The sequence below is a fragment of the Lepus europaeus genome, chromosome 3, assembly GCF_033115175.1.
Source record: "Lepus europaeus isolate LE1 chromosome 3, mLepTim1.pri, whole genome shotgun sequence".
Taxonomy (NCBI): Eukaryota; Metazoa; Chordata; class Mammalia; order Lagomorpha; family Leporidae; genus Lepus; species Lepus europaeus.
Genome location: NC_084829.1, coordinates 81187710 through 81211526, shown reverse-complemented (window position 1 = coordinate 81211526; position 23817 = coordinate 81187710). Strand labels below are relative to the sequence as shown.

The 23817-nt window shown below is 41.9% G+C and overlaps 1 protein-coding gene across 1 annotated transcript in view; it reads right to left on the bottom strand.

Annotated features, from left to right (window-relative positions):
* The window catches only part of MRAP2 (melanocortin 2 receptor accessory protein 2), a 31272-nt gene extending 9013 nt beyond the window's left edge, over nt 1-22259 (bottom strand). Inside the window, exons 1-2 of the mRNA XM_062187593.1 lie at nt 22133-22259; nt 14124-14223 (exon numbers count right to left, since the gene is read on the bottom strand). Coding sequence (XP_062043577.1) covers nt 14124-14223; nt 22133-22259 — 227 coding nt within the window. The remainder of the gene's footprint in view (nt 1-14123; nt 14224-22132) is intronic.
* Between the last annotated feature and the right edge of the window lie 1558 nt (nt 22260-23817).

Below are 23817 nucleotides of genomic sequence, written 5' to 3'. Positions count from 1 at the left end.
CCTTAAACCTGAAGAATCAAGCGGAGCTCTCAGGCCATACCCATCATAGCCTCTAAGGATCCACCAAAGCAGACAGCCCACTTAAAGGCATAGTATAACGAGAAAAAAACACCACAGCCCAAAAAAAAAAAAAAAAACAACAACAACAAAAAAAAAACCATAAATTATCTCCAACATGCCAAACCACAAACATAGAAACTGAGGTAAAAAGAGCAAGGAAGACACTATGATGCCCCCAAATGAACAAGACACCCCAATCCAAGATTACGAAGATGAAGAGATAGAGGAAATGCAAGAAGCGGATCTCAAAAAATTGATAAGAACATTAAGAAGTTCTCAAAAACAAATTCTTGAACTACAGAAATCCTTAATGGACAAGATAGAAAATCTCTCTCGTGAAAATGAAATCTTAAGGAGGAATCAAAATGAAATGAAACAACTAGTAGAACATGAAACTGAGATAGTGACCAAAAACCACAATGAAATGAAGAACTCAATAGATCAAATGACAAACACATTAGAGAGCCTTAAAAACAGAATGGGTGAAGCAGAAGAGAGAATATCGGAATTAGAAGACAGAGAACAGGAAAGGAAACAGTCAAATCAAAGAAAAGAAGAAGAAATCAGAAATCTAAAAAATATTGTCGGGAATCTACAGGATACTATTAAAAAACCCAACATTCGGGTTCTAGGAGTTCCTGAAGGCATGGAGAGGGAGAAAGGATTAGAAGGCCTTTTTAGTGAGATACTAGCAGAAAATTTCCCAGGTTTGGAGAAGGACAGAGACATCCTAGTACAGGAAGCTCATAGAACCCCTAATAAACATGATCAAAAGAGATCCTCACCACGACATGTCGTAATCAAACTCACCACAGTGAAACACAAAGAAAAGATCCTAAAATGTGCAAGAGAGAAATGCCAGATTACTCTCAGAGGATCTCCAATTAGACTCACAGCTGACTTCTCTTCAGAAACCCTACAAGCTAGGAGAGAATGGCGAGATATAGCCCAGGTACTAAGAGAGAAAAACTGCCAGCCCAGAATATTATATCCTGCAAAGCTCTCATTTGTGAATGAAGGTGAAATAAAGACCTTTCACAGCAAACAGAAATTGAAAGAATTTGTCGCCACTCATCCAGCCCTGCAAAAGATGCTTAAAGATGAAACACGGTAACCAATATGAAAGAAGATAAAGGAAGGAAACCTCACAGCAAAAGATCACAGGAGTCTCAAACCATATATTAGAAAAAATCTTTGGCAAATGACAGGGCAAAGTTACTCCTTCTCAATAGTCACATTGAATGTTAATGGCTTGAACTGTCCAGTTAAAAGACACCGGTTGGCTGATTGGGTTAAGGAACAAAACCCATCTTTTTTGCTGCTTACAAGAAACTCATCTTTCCAACAATGATGCATACAGACTGAAAGTGAAAGGCTGGAAAAAGATATACCATGCCAACAGAAATGAAAAAAGAGCGGGCGTAGCCATTTTGATATCAGACAACATAAACTTTACCAAAAAAACTGTTAGGAGAGACAAAGAGGGGCACTATTTAATGATTAAGGGATCCATTCAACAGGAAGATATAACGATTATCAATGTATATGCACCTAAGTACAGGGCACCAGCTTATTTAAAAGACTTGTTAAGGGACTTAAAGGGAGACTTAGACCCCAATACAATAGTGCTGGGGGACTTCAATACTCCACTCTCAGAGATAGACAGATCAACAGGACAGAAGATCAACAAGGAGACAGTAGATTTAAATGACACTATAGCCCAAATGGATCTAACAGATATCTACAGAACATTTCATCCTACATCTAAGGACTTTACATTCTTCTCAGCAGTACATGGAACCTTCTCTAGGATTGACCACATACTAGGCCATAAAGCAAGTCTCAGCAAATTCAAAAGAATTAGAATCATACCATGCAGCTTCTCAGACCACAAAGGAATGAAATTGGAAATTAGCAACTCAGGAATCCCTAGAGCACGTGCAAACACATGGAGATTGAACAACATGCTCCTGAATGAACAATGGGTCATAGAAGAAATTAAAAGAGAAATCAAAAATTTTCTGGAAGTAAATGAGGATAAAAGCACAACATACCAAAACCTCTGGGATACAACAAAAGCAGTGTTAAGAGGAAAGTTTATATCAATAGGTGCCTACATCAAGAAATTGGAAAGGCACCAAATAGATGATCTTTCAAGTCATCTCAAGGATCTAGAAAATCTGCAGCAAACCAAACCCAAACCCAGTAGGAGAAGAGAAATAATTAAAATCAAAGAAGACATCAACAGGATTGAATCCAAAAAAACATTACAAAAAATCAGCCAAACAAGGAGCTGGTTTTTTTAAAAAGTAAACAAAATTGACACCCCATTGGCCCAACTAACTAAAAAAAGAAGAGAAAAGACCCAAATCAATAGGATCAGAGATGAAAAGGGAAATGTAACAACAGACACCACAGAAATAAAAAGAATCATCAGAAATTACTACAAGGACTTGTATGCCACCAGACAGGGAAATCAATCAGATAGACAGATTCTTGGACACATACAACCTACCTAAATTGAGCCAGGAAGACATAGAAAACCTAAACAGACCCATAACTGACACAGAAATTGAAACAGTAATAAAGGCCCTCCCAACAAAGAAAAGCCCAGGGCCAGATGGATTCACTGCTGAGTTCTACCAGACATTTAGAGAAGAATTAACTCCAATTTTTCTCAAACTATTCAAAACAATCGAAAAAGAGGGAATCCTCCCAAATTCTTTCTATGAAGCCACCATCACCTTAATTTCTAAGCCAGAAAAAGATGCAGCATTGAAAGAGAATTACAGACCAATATCCCTGATGAACATAGATGCAAAAATACTCAATAAAATTCTGGCCAATAGAATGCAACAACACATCAGAAAGATCATCCACCCAGACCAAGTGGGATTTATCCCTGGTATGCAGGGATGGTTCAACGTTCGCAAAACAATCAACGTAATACACTACATTAACAGACTGCAGAAGAAAAACCATAGGATTCTCTCAATAGACGCAGAGAAAGCATTTGATAAAATACAACACCCTTTCATGATGAAAACTCTAAGCAAACTGGGTATGGAAGGAACATTCCTCAATACAATCAAAGCAATTTATGAAAAACCCACGGCCAACATCCTATTGAATGGGGAAAAGTTGGAAGCATTTCCACTGAGATCTGGTACCAGACAGGGATGCCCACTCTCACCACTGCTATTCAATACAGTTCTGGAAGTTTTAGCCATAGCTATTAAGCAAGAAAAAGAAATTAAAGGGATACAAATTGGAAAGGAAGAACTCAAACTATCCCTCTTTGCAGATGATATGATTATTTAGGGGATCAAAAGAACTCTACTAAGAGACTATTGGAACTCATAGAAGAGTTTGGCAAAGTAGCAGGATATAAAATCAATGCACAAAAATCAACAGCCTTTGTATACACAGGCAATGCCACGGCTGAGGAAGAACTTCTAAGATCAATCCCATTCACAATAGCTACAAAAACAATCAAATACCTTGGAATAAACTTAACCAAAGACGTTAAAGATCTCTACGATGAAAACTACAAAATCTTACAGAAAGAAATAGAAGAGGATACCAAAAAATGGAGAAATCTTCCATGCTCATGGATTGGAAGAATCAAGATCATCAAAATGTCTATTCTCCCAAAAGCAATTTATACATTCAATGCAATACCAATCAAGATACCAAAGACCTCCTTCTCAGATCTGGAAAAAATGATGCTGAAATTCATATGGAGACACAGAAGACCTCGAATAGCCAAAGCAATCTTGTACAACAAAAACAAAGCCGAAGGCATCACAATACCAGATTTCAGGACATACTACAGGGCAGTTGTTATCAAAACAGCATGGTACTGGTACAGAAACAGATGGATAGACCAATGGAACAGAATAGAAACACCAGAAATCAATCCAAACATCTACAGCCAACTTATATTTGATCAAAGATCCAAAACTAATCCCTGGAATAAGGACAGCCTATTCAATAAATGGTGCTGGGAAATTGGATTTCCACGTGCAGAAGCTTGAAGCAAGACCCATACCTTTCACCTTACACAAAAATTCACTCAACATGGATCAAAGACTTAAATCTACGACCCAACACCATCAAATTATTAGAGAGCATTGGGAAACCCTGCAAGATATAGGTACAGGCAAAGACTTCTTGGAAAAGACCCCAGGAGCACAGGCAGTCAAAACCAAAATTAACATTTGGGACTGCATCAAATTGAGAAGTTTCTGTACTTCAAAAGAAACAGTCAGGAAAGTGAAGAGGCAACCGACAGAATGGGAAAAAATATTTGCAAACTATACTACAGATAAAGGGTTGATACCCAGAATCTACAAAGAAATCAAGAAAATCCACAACAGCAGAACAAACAACCCACTTAAGATATGGGCCAAGGACCTCAATAGACATTTTTCGAAAGAGGAAATCCAAATGGCCAACAGACACATGAAAAAATGTTCAAGATCACTAGCCATCAGAGAAATGCAAATCAAAACCACAATGAGGTTTCATCTCACCCCAGTGAGAATGGCTCGCATTCAGAAATCTACCAACAACAGATGCTAGAGAGGATGTGGGGGAAAAGGGACATTAACCCACTGTTGGTGGGAATGCAAACTGGTTAAGCCACTATGGAAGTCAGTCTGGAGATTCCTCAGAAACCTGAACATAACCCTACCATACAACCCAGCCATCCCACTCCTTGGAATTTACCCAAAGGAAATTAATTTGGCTAATAAAAAAGCCATCTGCACATTAAGGCTTATTGCAGCTCAGTTCACAATAGCTAAGACCTGGAACCAACCCAAATGCCCATCAACAATAGACTGGATAAAGAAATTATGGGACATGTACTCCATAGAATACTATACAGCAGTAAGGAACAATGAAACCCAGTCATTTGCAACAAGATGGAGGAATCTGGAAAACATCATGCTGAGTGAATTAAGCCAGTCCCAAAGAGACAAATATCATTTGTTTTTCCTGATCGGGGACAACTGAGCACCAAAAGGGAAACCTGTTGAAGTGAAATGGACACTATAAGAAACAATGACCTGATCTGCTCTTGTCCTGACTCTAGATGTACAATGTAATACTTTATCCTTTTTAGTATTTGTTGTTGTTGTTGTTGTTCTAGTACTAGTGGTTGAACTCTGTAATTAACACACAATTATTCTTAGGTGTTTAAATTTTAACTGAAAAGTGATCCCTGTTAAATCTAAGAGTGGAAAAAGAGAGGGAGGAGATGTACAATTTGGGACATGCACAATCAGACTTGCCCCAAATGATGGAGTTAGAAATGTGCCAGGGGATTCCAATACAATCCCATCAAGGTGGCATGTACCAATGCCATCTCACTAGTCCAAGTGATCAATTTCAGTTCACATTCGATGGCTCTGATAGGTCTAAGAATCAAAGGGATCGCACAAACAAGACAAGTGTCTGCTAATACTAACTGATAGAATCAAAAAGGGAGAGAACGATCCAACATGGGAAGTGGGATACACAGCAGACTCATAGAATGGCAGACGTCCTAAACAAACTCTGGCCTCAGAATCAGCCCTTAAGGCATTCAGATCTGGCTGAAGAGCCCATGAGAGTATTGTAGGCATGGAAAGCCAACATACCATGGAAAAGAAAAAAAAAAGAAGAAGACCTAAATGAAAGATCTCTGGGAGTGAGATCCCAGTGGAAAGAACGGGGCCATCAAAGAAGGAGGTACCTTTCTCTGAAGGGAGGAGAGAACTTCCACTTTGACTATGACCCTATTGGAATAAGATCAAAGTCAGCGAACTCTAAAGGCTTCCATAGCCCTGGCAACTCATGACTAGAGCCTAGGGAGATTACTGACGCCATGAACAGGAGTGTCAAATTGTTAAGTCAGCAACAGGAGTCACTGTGTACTTACATCCCATGTGGGATCTGTCCTTAATGTGTTGTCTAATGTGCAGTGATGCTATAACTAGTACTGAAACAGTATTTTACACTTTGTGTTTCTGCGTGGGTACAAACTGATGAGATCTTTACTAATTATATCCTGAATCGATCTTCTGTATATAAAGATAATTGGAAATGAAAAAAAAAAAAAACCTGGTGTTAAATTGGAAATGACATAGAAAATTAATTAATTTTTTTAAAAAAATATTATGTAGGATCTCTGTCTTTAATGTGCTGTACACTCTTATTTAATGCTATGACTAGTACTCCAACAGTATTTTTTTTCACTTTGTGTTGCTATATGGGGGCAAACTGTTGAAATTGTTACCTAATATATACTAAACTGATCTTCTGTATATAAAGAGAATTGAAAATGAATCTTTATGTGATTGGAAGGGGAGAGGGAGTGGGAAAGGGGAGGGTTGTGGGTGGGAGGGAATTTTTGGGAGGGGGAAGCCATTGTAACCCATAAGCTGTACTTTGGAAATTTATATTCATTAAATAAAAGTTTAATAAAAAAAAAAGTCTGAATCTTCAATAATTCTAGTGCCTTATTTTTTTCAGTTTCACAATCATTCTATATCTTGTCATCATGAAATTAAATCTAGCTACTGTGTTTGCAAGAAATTCTCCTGGGGCCTACACTGTGGCACAGTGGGTTAACACCCTGGCCTGAAGTGCCGACATCCCATATGGGCGCCGGTTCGAGACCCAGCTGCTCCACTTCCAACCCAGCTCTCTGTTATGGCCTGGGAAAGCAGTGGAAGATGGCCCAAGTCCTTAGGCCCCTGCACCCATGTGGGATACCTGGAGGAAGCTCCTGGCTCCTGGCTTCGGATCAGTGCAGCTCCGGCCATTGCAGCCAATTGGGGAGTGAACCACTGGATGGAAGACCTCTCTCTCTCTCTGCCTCTCCTCTCTCTAACTCTGACTTTCGAATAAATGAATAAATCTTTTAAAAAAATTCTCCTATGTAATCCTAACATTTTAAAAAAGTACAAATCTTTATTTTGATAGAAGCCTACATCTTCAAACTATTTTTTTCACTTATTTGAGATTCGTACTTCTTGTGTTCAGCTTATTGTAAAAAATGCAATTTGGATTCAACCTATTGACTCCAAATGAACACCATATTGACTACAATCTATTGACTATTATGTGAACTCGCCCAGCCAGAATAAAAAGACTCCATACTATTGATTCTTGGCCTTCTTTTCATGATGTCTTGCATTATGGATTCTTTGTACATGTGGAATTTTCTGCACCTGTTCAGAACCTATCTACCACAAAGACCCATCCCATCCTCTGACACTGCACAGTGATTACCATTTACTCCCCATGGCATCACTCATCTCAGAAGCCATCACCAAGTCCCCAGACACTTCTTCCTGATCGTCCAGATCCCTCATTCTCACATCACCTTGCCTTCTCCCACTAGCCCCCTCACTAATCCCATAGTCCAGGCACATGAGGCTTGACCCCACTCAAGACTACCTCTCTTTGTGCCTTTGCTCATGCTGTTCCTTTTACCTTGCAGGCCCTTCTATCTGTCTGTCAAGATCAAACACCTTCTTCACTGTTCAATCCCAATGTCTCCACCTCCGTGGAGACCAAGGGGAAGGCATTTGTCTTTCTTCTATGTTCTTGCCAGATTTTACTGACTTTCTAAAACAGCTTGCTTTTTTTTCTGCCTCATACTAGGTGTATGGTCTTTTCTCTGCTGTGTTATGTTCATCTTTGCATTGCTCAAAAAGGCCTTGTATTAGACCTAAGTAGGTGCTTATGAAATACTTTGCACTGAACAGGTCCACCTGCAGACTCTCCCAAAGCCCTGATCCTGTGGCACCCCCAGAGGTTAGTGAAGTGCTCTTTCCTCTGTGACCTGAAAGATAAATCAAGTCAGGAGGACAGATTCCTCCCATATCCACCTGCAGAGGGACAACATAGGCAATGTTGTGGGTTATTCCCCTTGTGATTTTCCAGATTCCTGGTGCGGGTTTACAAATTAGGTGCCTGCTACTGGGCCAAGTGCCTTAGCATCTGATGACTGTCTTCAGGGTTGTCCACTTAGGAAAGAGTGCTCAGCAGAGAAGCCTGTGGACTCCTGGTATGTGTAAGATGTGTGAGCTAAATGTAAACCTAGTAAGAGTGAAATTTTCTATGATTAACAACCGGTGAGGAAATTATATTAACCACAGATATTTATGGAGCCGTAGCCTATGATATCATGTAATAAGCCCTAACCCTCTGTCTAGGTGGAAGTGCCTTTTGGTTGCTTTCTTTGGAAATCCTGACTTACCAGGAAGACATCAGTCTACCCCAGGCAGGGAAGGTGCTACTACCATAGAATGACCTTTGGCACAGTCCTGGGAAAGCATTATCGTGCACTCAGCAAACATAGCTTAACTGATGAGGAATCAAAAGTAATTCTGGCAAAGGTTGGTAGATTGAAGCAGATACATAAAACAGTCAGGCTTTCTATCTGCAGAGTGGAGGACATCTCAGGACACAACTTCCTCAGAATCACGACATCTGCACTCTGCCAGCCGGTTCCTGTGGCCAAGGTCATTGTCAAAGGTTTTGAGCGCTGACGTTTTTCTGCTAGAAGCTTTTAGTTACATGAGCCCATCCTTCAGTGAATGCCATATTCAGGTAAATTACAATTCAAGATAAAATGTAATTCTCAGTTGTATAAGGTCAGGAGCAACCCTGCACTCACCTCTAAAAATAGAACACCCCTACCCGGACAAGGTGCTTTTAAAAAAGGCTACAAAGGGAGGGTATTAAAGGCTTATGATGTCTGAAGTTTGATCATTTTGTTAAAAAGTCCAAAATATGCAGCATAAAAATGTGATCTCAGACTTCCCGATTACTCTCTACATGGCAGATTTATGATAATGGGGTTTATAACACTTTAACAAGATGACAGAGTAAAAGGCTCCCTCACTGAGCAGCCAGCCAGACAATGGTTCCCTATCTTCATTGTCCATAAATGATCCAGATAAGAGCTCCCTTTCCCTCCTGACACCCAAAAGCAAATATTCCATGGAGAAAGTAGTCCTAATCAAAGCTGCTTCTCAGGTGGAAAAGCTTTTAAGAAAGGTGACATCAGCTTTAAAGAGCTTCTCTCCCCCTGCAGGAAACATCCTAGTGCTCACCAAATCTGGCCCCATTTTCCTGGGCACACAGACACCACAGTCCCCAACCTGGGGCAGTCAGATGGGCATGACTGGTTCTGCACCTGTGCCACTTCCTGGCGGAAGAGCCAGGGATCTCCCATCAGAGCAGCCCAAGAAGCTGAGTGATGAAGACAACACAGCCACATGTGCAGAAGCTTCCTTTAGTCCCTTGCCAGCCTCAGCAGACATGTAGATGGAGCAAAAAATACACCTCAGAGGTGCAATCCTGAGAATCGAAGAGTCGTTCATTACCGTCTTATAGCCTAGTCTGATTTTTTCACATTCCCTCTTTAACAGAGGCCATTTTCAGAACTGAAGTTCCTACTGTAGCATGACTCAGGTTGAAAACTTCAGAAAGGAAAAAAAAAATGCTCATCTTATTGTGGTGTCAACAGTGCTGTGCTCAGAGAATCTTGGCTCCAGCCACCCAACACTGCTGAAGGGAAGCCTGCCAGGGATAGCAAACGTGTTGTCTCAAGGAAACCATGGTTGATTCCTGGTGGCTGCCTGGAGCTCTGTTTGGAATTGATCCTTGGGGCTGGTGCTGTGGCGTAGTGGGTAAAGCCGCTGCCTGCAGTGCCGGCATCCCATATGGGCGCCACCAGTTCGAGTCCCGGCTGCTTCACTTCCAATCCAGCTCTCTGCTATGGCCTGGGAAAGCAGCAGAAGATGGCCCAAACCCTTGGGCCCCTGCACCTGCGTGGGAGACCTGGAGGAAGCTCCTGGCTTCAGATCAGCACAGCTCCAGCCATTGTGGCCATTTGGGGAGTGAACCAGTGGATGGGAGATGGATGGATGTCTGTCTGTCTCTCTCTCTCTCTCTCTCTCTGCTTTTAAAATAAATAAATAAACCTTAAAAAAGAAAAAAGACAATGATCCTCAGGCACAGGGCTGGCTGTGCAGGGAAGATGCTGGTCCTGAGTGAGGTCTGTCATGAGTGTGAGCACAGGGCTGGATGCAGGGTTAGTGGTATCTGCCCCACTGTGTCTCACTGCTCTCAAGAGCATGCTCCTACTTGTTCCATGTGTCAGCAGTGAAGAGACCCTAGGGAGCCAAGGAGCTCTGTCCTGAGGAGGATTCAGGGAAGACGAGACTGAATCAAGTGGCAACCTAGCACTAGTCCATTTTGAGCTTCCAGACTTGACCAGGTACCTTATCCAGAGTGTTGGAGTGATGTGTTCCAAAAAGAGGCTGCCTCACATCCTACTTGAGGGAATATCTGGCCTCTGTGAAAAACTGCCCAGAGAGCCTGACACATAAAGCAATCAAAATTAAGACATGCCAGTCCTTTCAGCCCACCAACAGGATTTTCCACGTAAACGTCTTCCTCAGTTCATCCCTCTGTTTGTTTATTTTTTATTTTGATTTTTTTGACAGGCAGAGTGGACAGTGAGAGAGAGAGACAGAGAGAAAGGTCTTCCTTTCTCCAATGGCCGCCGTGGCCGACGCGCTGCGGCCGGCACACCGCGCTGATCTGAAGGCAGGAGCCAGTTGCTTCTCCTGGTCTCCCATGGGGTGCAGGGCCCAAGAACTTGGGCCATCCTCCACTGCACTCCCAGGCCACAGCAGAGAGCTGGCCCATCCCTCTGTTTAAAGGCCAAGCTGAAGTTCAGGCAGAATGAGGCGATGCTTGTACCAGTGTAGTTTCATGGGGAATGGTCAAGACCTGGCGTCCCGTGGGAGGGTGGGCTCCTCTCCATCTCCCTTCTGCTCTGCACCCAAGCTCTTCAACTCACTCAAGCGATGGACCTTTGCTGAGGGGCCCTGGGAGCCCAGCATAAGCCAGCAGCCCCACAGGCTGTGGCTTCCTCCTTCATCTTTATCATAACCCTCGGGGGAAGGTGTTCTTTCCTTTATATATGTGAGGAGTGCCATGCATACAGAGGTTACAAAGGAGGCCCCACGTCTCAGGCAGCTCACCTGGCATATGGGACCCAGAGCCCAGGCTTGGTCCACTGTGCGACAGGAGGAAACGAATCTATCTGCTGTCTAACACCTCTTGTTCACCAGGAGGAGACTAGAGATAATCCACCTGAGAGACCATACCATAGTCATGAGTGGCAGGAACTTCAGAGTCTGAGTTTGAGGCCTGGCTCTACTGCTTATTTTTAAACCATGAGGTCTTAGACATGTGATGATCCTCATTTTTCTCATCTATAAAGAGGGAACACTTACAGAACTTAATTCATCCTCCTGTGAGGACTTAGTAAAATTATGTGTGCACTTATAAAGTGGTAAGTAAATGCTGGCATACAATAAACACTCAAAAAAGTGGCTACTATTATTATTACTCTGAATGACATATCATCCCTTCCCGCCCCCCGCCAGCTCCTAATTATCAAAGACAAGCTTAAAATTGGTGGTTATTTCTATGAAAGTGGGCTACATGGAAAAAATATCTACTTTAGATGAAAATTCCTGCCAAATAAATGTCAAGTTTGCTCGCTCTAAAAGCCTTTTTTAATGGATTCACTTAAGGGTTTTTCCACATGTCTGATTCTTTAAGTTTTCTATTACAACAGACTGTAACCAAATGCCATGTCTTATACTGCCTCAGCCTGAGCACAGATGCCTTTAACGTGTGGCCCCAAGGGATGATCTTTTATTTTATTAAAAGCAAAAAGGGTTAGAGTTTCTGCTTAACCTTGTTAGAAAGTGGCACAGTGATGCCTGTTCTGGAACTGGGCATTGTTCAGAGCTGCAATCAACAAGAGAGACCATCTCGTGGTACAAGTGAGTTGCCAACTGGAAGACTAGAAATGCGAATCTCAGCTGTTCTCAGGGACATGCTGCAGAAGCAGATCAGCCAGCATTCTCCAGAGAATGGTGTGTGTGTGTGTGTGTGTGTGTAAAGGGAGAGATTTATTTTAAGGAATTAACCATGCAACTGTGGAGATTGGCAAGTCCAAATCTTGTAGGGAAGGCCAGCAAGCAGGGACCAGGGAAGAGTTGCAGTTGGAAACCAAAGGCTGCCTACCAGCAGAATTGCCTTTTGTTTGGGGAAGTCGTCTTTTCCTGTTAATGCCTTCAACTGACTGGAAAAGGTCAACACACATTATGATAACATACTGACTTAAATGTTAGCCTCATCTAACAACAACAACAACAACAAAAAACTCCTTCACAGAAACATCTAGAATATTGTTTGAGCAAACATCTGGGTACAATGGTAGCCATGTTGGGACAAAAATTAATTATCACAGGAAATCACGTTCTATTTTGTACTAGGGTGTTCCCATCCATAAAATCACCTGACTCCTATATCACACAAATTCACCTCAATAAACTAGCAAAAATCCACCCCTCCTTCCAAGAAAAGGAAGATAGTACGGTATTATTACTGAGCAGTCTGTGAGGCATGTCCCTCATCTGAGTTTGTTCTCAGTTTTTCTTACTATTCTGGCAACTCACACTGTGGTTTCAAATTCCCTGAAGCAATATAATGGAAGCAAAGACATATGCACATGTTTATGAGAACACGAGAGAGAAAAGGGAAGACATGAAGTATTTTGAATGGTTTTTAAAGAGATTCTCAGCCACGTGTCTCTGTGTGCTTCAATAAGATAGTATTTCCTTTTCATTTAAAATGCTTGCACTTAATTTTTTGCCAGTTCTTGATACCTGGAAATAAGTGAGTGGTAGGAAGAACGGTTGCCTTTGCCCAGGCATTTTTTTAAGTTCAAGTGCAGCCTGAAGAATGAGCAACAGACACTAGGGACTATGTGATGAGATGCTAATGAAAGAATGCCGCTGCCAGCCTGTGAGAAGACAATGAGATACTGTTTGCAAACATGTTAGGATTTATGTGACATTTCTTCCATTTACTCTCCCAACCTTCTCATCAACCCTCCCTGGTTCAGGTCTGGCCTTCGATGGAGCTTCCAGCTGCTGGCTGTGTCCAGCCAATGGGGAGCAAGAATGAGAGAAGAGGAGGACGAAGAGTGAGGTGTATCCCTCAACTCACAGTCACAGCTTGTCTCTGCTGACTGCTGGAATCCAGCTGTGCTTGCCGCCCTGCCTTGACCCCTGAGATGCAGTGGTAACTGCCCCTTGGTGTTGCTAGCCCTGGGGTCCTGCATCTTGCTCTGTGGTGGTCCTTCTCCTTGTCCACACTTGTCAAAAGTCTCTTCATCAGAAGCTCTTTTAATTACAGATTTCAGTACATTCTGTTGCCTTCTGGGATTGGCTAATCAGGTCTTCAACAAACATTATCCACCCACCCCCTTTTGAATAATATAAAAAAAACCTTCTAAGATACTTGTTTTTATAAACCATAGCTGAACAGATATTTTCTGGTGTTACTCAATGTTCTTTAAACACCTTTTATAATCCAACTAATACTTTCCTTCTTGAACCCAAATCCCAAAAGTAAAGTTATGTAAGTAGAACCCCAAACCCAACCTGCTATATGAATTATTTAATCTACAGTGTTTTCTCTTTTATCCTAGTTACAAGGAAACTCAGTGTTGAACTCAGTGATTATTGTCAGTAATTATTTCATTTATTTTATTTATTTGGTAACAATTACTTCTACAGTCCTTAAAATATTTTTAAAGCCAGTTTTCATCTTAATTTTGCCATCACTTTTACCACTATTTTTAATTTTATTCATATAAATCCTATTCAGAGAAAATACATACTAGTTAATAAGCATTTAAATATATAATCGAAACTGAATCAGCACTAAAACTGTAGGAAAGGAGTAAGAAACTCTGAATGACCCAAGATTCTACTTGAAAATAAGCCTCAGAAATGAGGGGAAGGGGAACGGGAGGAACATAGGAACCCATGATACCTGGGTCAGTTAGCAAATCTATAACCAACCTCCTCTCTCCGTCCACTAGTGGCAACCTCAGCCCTAAGTCCCAGTGTCTATTTCTTTAGTTCCCTGGGCTGCACAATGGACATTTGAAAACAGCCTAGACTTACTCTTGGTGTGGAGCTCCCGTCTTGGTCAGCAAGGTCAGCACAAAAAACATAAAGATCACGAAGACCGCAAGACCAACCCAGAATCCAATCACAATGGAATCTGCAAGACAGGTAATCCTGGGGTTAGTATTGCACAGTTGAACACAAAAGGAATCTGAGTTTTCTGAAGAGGAGTTGGTATATGAATATGAGAAGTCAGCAATCTGCTTGGTCCCTACTCAGCTGGAGACTAATAAGACATAGGGAATGAGATTGAGGAGGAGTCATGTGGTCTCCAAGTCTCTCTCTCAGGTAGTAGCACAAAGACACTTAGACAATAGGGACTCTCGGTTTCCATAGCTCAGTGAAGGAGCCCAGGATAGCAGGTAGGCCATCTGGGCCCTCCAGGTTCTACTTCACTCTCTTGAGGTAGAAAAGACAAGTGTTTGCAGACTGTTCCATGAAGTTTAAAATCAATTCCCATCCCAATCCACCCAATTTTGCACTTTATGTTCACAATGGATTAACTTAGTTCTTGCAAAGAACACACAAAGGACCTCAGAGCATCCCTGCCATTCTCCCTTTCCCTGTGCTTCATCTCTGTAACATCAGCTTTATCACAACTCTGATGGTCCTGCTCTTTTATGAAAGAATTGTCAACAAACATAGACCTGATCACTTTTCAGACTAAAAGAATTTCCATATGAGGAGCACTTTATACAACGTCTGGGACCTGAGAAGGGACCACATAGGTGCTGGCTATTATCATTCACCTCAGAACCCTCTTCTTGTGGTTACCCATACTTTAAACCCCATGTGTTTTCAATCAGACCAGAGGATACTGTGGCCTTGTGTTGACCTGAGCTCTAAGCCACAGCTTCCTCACACCCACACTCACAACCTTCCTCATCTTAGAGTGAATGAAAGGCTCTCCAGCCTCCCAAGTCTGTCCTTGACCCATCTCCTTCACAAGGCCTGCACTAACTTCCCTCATTGATGTGCTCCCTCTCCATTGACCTCATGACATTTTATCCGGGCTTCTGTAATAGGCCCTTCCTTTATCCTATCTGTGTAACAGTCACAAGGACAGATGGTCCCACACTTACTAATGATTTGGCTTATCATTTGATGATCGACAATGTTGTGAAAGTGAGATACATTCTACAGAAACCATACTTTGAAGCTGACTTTTTCCTGGGCTAGCGAGCGCTATGCTGTTGGATATTCTGTCTTGACTCTGGATAATGACAGTCACTTGCAGCTCACAGTCAACCTCACAATCATCAGTGTAAATGACCAGCACTCCCTAGGACATTCTGTAGGTCAGATGTATTCAATCAATTTTGGGTTCACAAGATTTCAACTTATGATGCGTTTTGGGGGACATAACCCCATCATCAGTCAAGGAGCATGTGTATGTGTTTCTGGGACAGGGATTAGAGTAAATTGTTTACAGAGCCTGGGACATCCCCAGGAGGGTCTCAAATCCAGGGGACAACAGAGTTAAATCATTCTATATTTTCTCTTGTATATACTAAGAAGTTCAGTGAGAACACAGTGAGGATGATTAGCAATTAAAAAAATAGAGCTTGCACATTTATTTAAATGCAAAGCATTATTCTAATTAAATTATGTATACCCAGCACTTTTTCTGAAGTGAAACATTCAGATGAACAATGTACCCTGCATAATTCATACATGTATCCTAGGTATACTATTGCTTAGAGGATAAGAATGTTTATTCAGCTCTTAAGATGCAAAACCAATGCATCTTTCCTAGATCTTAACCATAATTGACAAAGAAACCACAATTGTAGACTCTTCCTTTTAATACAGTGGAAACGAGGCATAAAGAAAGACCTAAGGACAAGTACTAAAAACACAGGTATTCAAGTGCAACCAAGAAAGAAAAATGAAATCTCAATTATCTGGGCATGGACTGTGAAGAAACACTTTGTACAAATAAATAACATTTCTGCATATTATACTTTATCTGCTGCCTGCATGACAAAAACAAATTTCGAAATTACATGCCAATGTTACATGTAAGTCCTTGATTCAGAATCTAATAGAATCACGATAACTGATATTTCTCAGAGCTGTTTGCCAAGAAGGTGTTATGAGGCTAGCTTTCACACTGCCAAAGTGGGCTCACCCCATCAGTCCTCCACTTCCCTAGCCAACAGGTGGGTAGAGTGGAGAAGGGAGGCCCTTTAATTTGGTCTGGTCAACTCTCTTCTTCCCCAGGGAGATGATCAAAAACCGGCAATGAACATGGGAAGGTCATAATCCTTAGATAAGTCACAGAGGGGACGGGGCAGAGCAGAGAGGAGGAAGGCTGTGGTTAGAATTCGAGAATCCTCATGATCCTGTAACATTTCCCTGGCACTATGGCATCAGTTTTTCCCATGGCAGTAGGCTTTCAGTAGTGCTGCTTATTCACGTTCCTCTTGAACAAAACTCTGCTTCCTGAAATGATTTCTATTAACAGGTAACTTCCAGAAATCACGCACCAACTACACCTGACCTTTAATGAAGGGAACACAATGAGAGAGGTGAGAGCCGACATGATCCTGTTTTCCATGTATCCTATTTCCACTCTAGGGATGGACCAAAGCAACCAGCCATTCCGCTCTCTCTCCCCTCCACCTCCTCAGAATGAATCATGACCTCTCCACTCACTGTTGTACGACAAACAAGTTTGTATTATCATTTGAAATAGAGGGTTCTGGGCACCAGAGCCAGAACTGTCCTCACATACTTCTGGTTCCTAAGTCCTTAGGGTCACTTTCGTCACACGACATCCAGACGAGCAGTCTAGAGTGGCAATCCCACAGCTGTCCCCACGTGCTCCCAATGGCATGTCTTACTCCAAGCCTTCAGAAGCTTTAGCTCTCTTTCTTGCACTGATGGTTTAACTTCTTGCTGTTTCAGGATGCCTGTATCTGGCATTTTCTGCCTAAAGATTAAGCATGGAATCCTCCTACCAGAGGGGGCTCAGAATAAGAGGGTGCTCTTCAGTCTTTGGCGAGTGGCCCTGCTAAAATGTAAGCATCCATGCACTGACTCATAGGCTTTTGTTTCTGCTTCCCTGAGAATACCCCATGTCACCCAGCCAAACCTTTCATAAATGATCAATTTCTCTTCTCTTTCCTGCAAAGCTCTTGAGAGATTTGTCCATAGGTAGTGCCCTTTGAATTGATTTAATCAGAATCAGATGGTTATAAATGCTGCCCCCACTGAATTATTCTCTCCACGAAGTAATACACCCCTTCTCTTCACTTTAGGATCCTTGTCATGAGTCCCGTGCTATGTGATTTTAATATCCCTGCTTTCAAGAAAGACAGTTTGTATGCATACATATCTAATATTTACACATGAAATGAACATGGAAGAATGTTAAAAACTGTTACATTTAAGAAATAAATATTTTTTATAAAGCCTTTCACCCTTACCCCTCTACTACCATTGTCTTTAAAATCACTGCCAGCTGCTTCTACACTGTAAATCCAGTGGTCACAGCCAGTGAGTTAAAGCAGCCTTTAACACAGACCAACGGCTCATACATGAAACCCATTGTCTTCCAGAAAACCATAGCTCCCGGCTGCCGTGTTTTCCCCCTAGCTTTCTGTCCATCCTCTCAGGCTCCCTACCACCTCCTTCTCAGGCCTCCACCTTCTAAATGTGAGTGCACCCCAAGGCTCAGCGCCCAGACCTCTCCAGCTTCCTGCCGATACTCACTTATCCCTTATCTTGGCTCTGGACACCATTCGCATGTGATGACTCTTAAACTTACACCTTCCCCCCACACCTCCCTCTGCCATGTTCTCTTAGGCGTCTAATTAGTGTCTCAGTTGAACATGTCCAAAATGGGGGATCCTGGGGTTCCTCTCTGAACCCACTTTTCCCATTCTCTCCCTCATCTTGGATAATGGGAATTCCATTCTGCCAGTTCCTCAGGTCACAGACCTGCAAACCATCCTTGGTGCTTCTATTTCCTTTATACCTCAGTGTCAATTCATTGACAAATTTTGTCAGACCTATCTTTCAAAATACCCAGAACTTAGGCACTTCTCACCACTCTACTGCTCTCACCCTGGTCCAAGCTGCCATCGTCGGCTTCCTGGAACAAGGCACTAGCTTCCTTGTTGGTCTCTACTTCTAATCTCCTTCTTTTCATCACCCAGCTGCAGAGTCATCTTATTGAGACCTAATCCAGATGCCACTTCTCTGCTCCAAACCTTCGAATGACTTCTTAAAGAAAGTCCCTGGCATGGCTTCAAAGGCCTTCCATGCCCTCATCTGTACCTCTACAACCTTGTCTCGTGCTGCTCTGCCCCTTTCCACCTAGCACCATGTGGGCCTCCTTGGTTCCTTGCAGGTTCAAGTTCACTCTTACCGTGGAGGCTTTTCTGGAATGTTCTTCCCCCAGAAATATTATAACTTAATATCTCACTTCTTCAGGTCTTTGCTTAAATTATCCTCCTCAGTAAGGTGCTCCACAGCCACTTTACCTATTCTTTCACCTCTACATCCCATAACCTCATTCCCCACTTGCTTTGACACTTTTAAATCATCTTCTAATTGAGTTTATTTTTTGTCTGTCTTTCCCACTAGGATACAAGTCCTATAAGAAAATATATTTCTGTCTATTTAGTTCACTGCTGTATATCCAGTGCTTAGAGTAGTGTTCTTTATTACATTTCATCTAAGCCAAAAGGCTGAGAGGTGATGTGTTCTTCATTACAGGTGTTCAATAAATAAAAGGAGTCCTCAAAAAATTCATAGAAATGTGTATTATGAAAAAAATATGCATTAATTTCAAAAAGTGTCTGCACCAAAATAAGCTTATCTTTTAATTCCATTTTCCACAACCTTTATGAGGTACTCTCATATGTTGGAAAAACAAATGAAACTTCTCTATGCTGGTGCCAAATGTATATCACATATATGTCCATTTCTGATGCATCATAATCTTTAATACCAGATTCACAACCGAGGCCAAAGGAGAATTCACAATGACATTGGAGACTGTTTCATAGATGAAAGATGCTTTGAAGGGAAGAATCATTTTTTTAAATTATTTTCATTTTACTTAAAGGCACAGAGACAGAGAAAGAAAGTGATGATTTTCATCTGCTGGTTCACTCCCCAAATGCCCACAACAGCCAGGGCTGGGCCAGGCCAAAGCGGGCAGCCTGGAACTTAATCTGGGTCTCTTACATGAGTAATACTACTTCTGCCATCACTGGCTGCCTCAGAGTGCACAGCAGCAGGAGGCTGCAATCAGAAGTGGAGCTAAGACTCGAACCCAGGCACTCTGATATGGAATGCAGGTATCTCAAGCAGTGTCTTAAGCACTCTGCTCAATGCCTATGCCTGGAGGTAGATATATTAATTTCAGCAGGCAGAGGAAATTAGTCTAAGGATGTAGTTACTATTGCCCAGTATGATCCATTACAAGTAAAGCAAATTAGGATAACTGTTAGGGTCATTCCTACCTTCATTAAATGCTTCCTCTTGAAATGTCCTGCTTCTATTCTTTGGAATCTGAACATAACTGGATTTGCATTTTTCTTAACAGAATAAGGAGTCACACTTGAAGGTCAGAATCGCAGTATTTTACAATGGAAGAGACTGTATTAGTACACACATGAAAATAGTTGATGTAATATTTTCATTTGCCGGAGTATCAGGGGTTTTGTTTGTTTTCTATTCTGCTCTGAGTGTCTCATTTATTAACAGGCTCCTGAAGCTACAGTTCTCTACCTCATTTAGATCTCTTACATCAGAACGAGATGTGCTCACTTGGGCAGTTTTGTTTTTCATAATGTGAATGTTAAAACAAAAGCAGTCCTTACTAATGATATAGTTAGTACAATAATGCACACTTTGCAGGATTTTTTCTTCCGACTGAAATTATTCCTAGAATATAATAGGCTTGAAAAAAGGTTTTCCTCAGGAGCATGTAATTGGTGCCATGGTTAAGCCACTGCTTAGGATGCCAACATCCCACATTGTAGTGCCTGGGTTCAACTTCAGGCTTCACTCTCCATACCAGCTGTCTGCTAATGTGCACCCTGAGGACAGCAGGTGACAACTCAAGTACTTGGGTCCCTGTAACCTATGTGAGAGATCCGGACTGAGTTCCAGGAGCTTGGTCCAATCCTAGTAGTTGTGGGCATCTGGGAGCTGAACCAGCAGATGGGGAGCTCACTCTTTGTATGTATGTGTGTCTGTCTCTTTCTCTGTGTGTCTCACTGCCTTTCAAATAAATACATTTTTTAAAAATTTAAAAAAGACGGAGTAGCAGGTTAAGCTGCCATCTTTGATGCATCCAATGGCCTGGGAAAAGCAGCAGAAGATGGCTTAAGTACTTGGGCCCCTGCCACCCATGTAGAAGACCTGGATGAAAATCCTGGCTCCTGGCCCAGGCCCAGCCCTGTTACAGCCATTTGGGGAACAAACTAGTGGATGGAAGATATCTCTCTCTCTTTCACTCTATCTCCTCTCCCTCTCTCTAACTCTTTCAATTAAATAAATAAATTCTTAAATATTTTTTAAAAGAACAGAGTTCCCTCAGTTGTCTCCAGAAAGGTTCCAATCAAAACTAAAGCAACAGGCTTGTCTTCTGCGCCCCTTAAACTGAGAATGAGAGATAGGAGTGAATGGGCACACAAATAAAGCTGAAGTAAAGCCCATGTTACAGGGAAACGGATAGAAATCCACCCACTCATTTTGATTTCCATCATAATTCATGACCAGCAAGGGTCCTGACCTAAAGATTATCCCAGCAAAACATCAGATGAAGGCATGTAGGTAAATTAGGAAGGGTGAATTCGCACTCAGCCTGCAACAGCCTTCCATCGAATAATCAATGACAGCACATCCTAAGGGATTCATGTGCTTTTTTTCCTATAAAACATTGAATAGACATCAATAAAGAATGAGTAAAATCACTTGCTTATTGCTATTTGCTTCTGGTGGGAAGGGTACGTGAGTTTTGTTTAAGAAACAAAAATAGAAATCCTCCTTGCAGAGGACAACAGCAGGTGGGTGCAAGAGATTGAGAATGCCAAGGCAGGTCAGAGGGGGAGCAGCCAGAGGAGTGAACGCCTTTCTTTGCTCCATTTGTGTCTCAGACTCTAGGCTCCCTCATTTCCTAAGGATCCCACCACTCTGTCTCAGTGTCCAGTGTTGCACATGTTCAATGTGAAACAAACACCTCAGGCAGACCAGAAGAGTGTAAAAAGCTTGTGGAGAAAAATGGAATTAAAAGCTAAGTTTGTTTTGGTATAAAAAGTTTTGAAATCATGAACCATTTTTCGTAATATGCATTTTCATTTTTTTTTTGAACACCCCTCAGACTTACAAGGTATTCAAGACAGGATCTGGGAGGAGATTGTCTCCGATGCCAGCTCTACTTAATAAAACAAAGATGATTCATGGTGACCACTCAGTGTTCAGTTATCAACAGAGCTGAACATTTCCTTGCTCTGTGCTGGATCACTGATCACTCTAATAACATGAAACACAATTCATGCCGTTAACACGGAGTTAGGAATGATCACAGGCTAATCTCGTTCAATAGTGTGCACACACAGACTCATCGGCACAGCTCTGGAAAACCAATTGGGTTGAAAGGATGCTGTCGACTATGTGTTACAAAACAGCTCTTCAAATAGTGATTCCAGATTCTATTTTTGTACATATGCTTTAATAGTTCAAACATGCACAGTTTGGGGGAGCTGGAGTGGTTTTACTTTGAAAAACACCTCAATTTATGGCTGATGGTGATTCACATTACCCCATTAAGGGAATCTTTTACATCCTTCGTTAATTAGAATCATCAAGGGCCCTTTGTAATATGACCCTGGGAAATCAGCCTATGGGTGCAGAGCATGTTTTGTGGGATTTTGCAGGTAGAGGACAGAGTCATAAGACAGAATGTTTAGACGTAGCCACTGGGATTTTCACAGATTACAGCAAATACATATTATGCTTACAATGAAGAACTGTATAGCACTTACATTTGTGAGCCTTCAGTCCTTCAAAGGAAACTGGTCCAATCTCATAATACTCATATTCCCAGGTGTAATCAGAGTTGGATGCAGATTGCTGGGAGGTCCTGTTAGAAATTAACCTCTGGGCAGACATCTCCACCCTGCACAAATGGAGAAAGGCAAGTGCAAAACCTGTTAATTCATCCATAACTGCACAGTTATCTGAATTACTCTTGACCACATCCAGGAGTTCAGTGGCACAGGCCTCAGGGAGGGTCTGCCTGCTAAGTCAGGGTGAGGTTCTCATTGGCTGCCCACTCCAAGTGGCTATGATTTCCTTTTATCTCTCCACTAAACTGAAATATATTTGATATCAGACATCACATATGATTTTGTGTGTGACCTAAACTCGATGCCTAGCATTTAACCAGTGTTCAATAACTGATGAAGAAAATAAGGAAAAGGAGAGAGTGTTTCACAACCCCTGTACTTACAACTTTGGCCTGATGGGCCTGTATCTCCAAATGTAAATAATTTTATTTATTGCAGAGAATTAAAAAATCAGTCTCATAAATAAAGTAGGTCTCCATATGTCTATTAAGTGCCTACTGTGCAACATGAAGACATGTAATCTAAATCTAATGAACTGCAGTGGGGGAAAACTGGTGACCAAAGTTGTGCAATGGGAGATCTTCAATAGACATCTGAATTTGGCCCATTGCTTGCTGTTGAGATTTATCACATTTTCAGGATTTCCTAAGTTTTTTCTTTGTTAACTGATTGTTATTTTTATAAAACACTTACTTATTGATTTTCATCTATTTAAAAGTGGGGGGGGGGGGGGAGTTGGAAGGAGAGAGAGAGAGAAAGAGAGAGAGAGAGATCCTCCATCTACTCCCTCAAATGTCTATAACAGCCAGGCCTCGGGCAGGCTAAATCCAGAAAACCATAACTCCATCCAGGTCTCCCACATGAGTGGCAGGGACGTAAGAACTTGAACCATCATTTGCTATCTCCCAAACACATTAGCAGGAAGCTGGATCAGAAGCACTCTGATATAGGATGCAGTGTCCCAAGCGACAGTTTAACCTACTGTGCCACAATGTCTACTCCTTTGTGTATTTTTAAAATCTATTTATCTATTTACAAATACTGGAAAAACAGAGGGAGAGGGATTTTAGACTAGAAAATTCTGACTTCTTTGGGAAGCGTTTCACTATACAGCATGGATGCCCAAAGTGACAAGTAATACAGTCTGTATTAATTACCGTGTTTGAACATCTACTGTGTGCAATATACTGTACACCATGGTGTGGGCAGAGATGCCTAAAACACATGCCAGGACTTCACAGGGATTCTCCTGTAATGGGAGAAGGGAAGAAACTGATAAATAGTAATAGAAAGCAAAATCTGAATGAGATGCCAGCCGAAACCAAGATTCTGCCTCCTTTCTGAAGTCCACTTCTCCTACCGCACTACGGGCAGAGCCACCCTCGCGGCTGCTGCAGCACAAGCCCCACCCGTGGATGCAGGCCCGTCTCAGAGCTGCTGATCGGCTGAGGGCCGAGGCAGACCAATGAGTTCTCCAAAAGGAGGAGAGAACGTGCCATCTCTCACCGGGGAGAGAAAGCTGCAGAGATCATAGAAAGTCTGACCTTTCCTCCTTGTAAGCATTCAGCCACCATTCCCACATCAGCACACAAATAACCTGC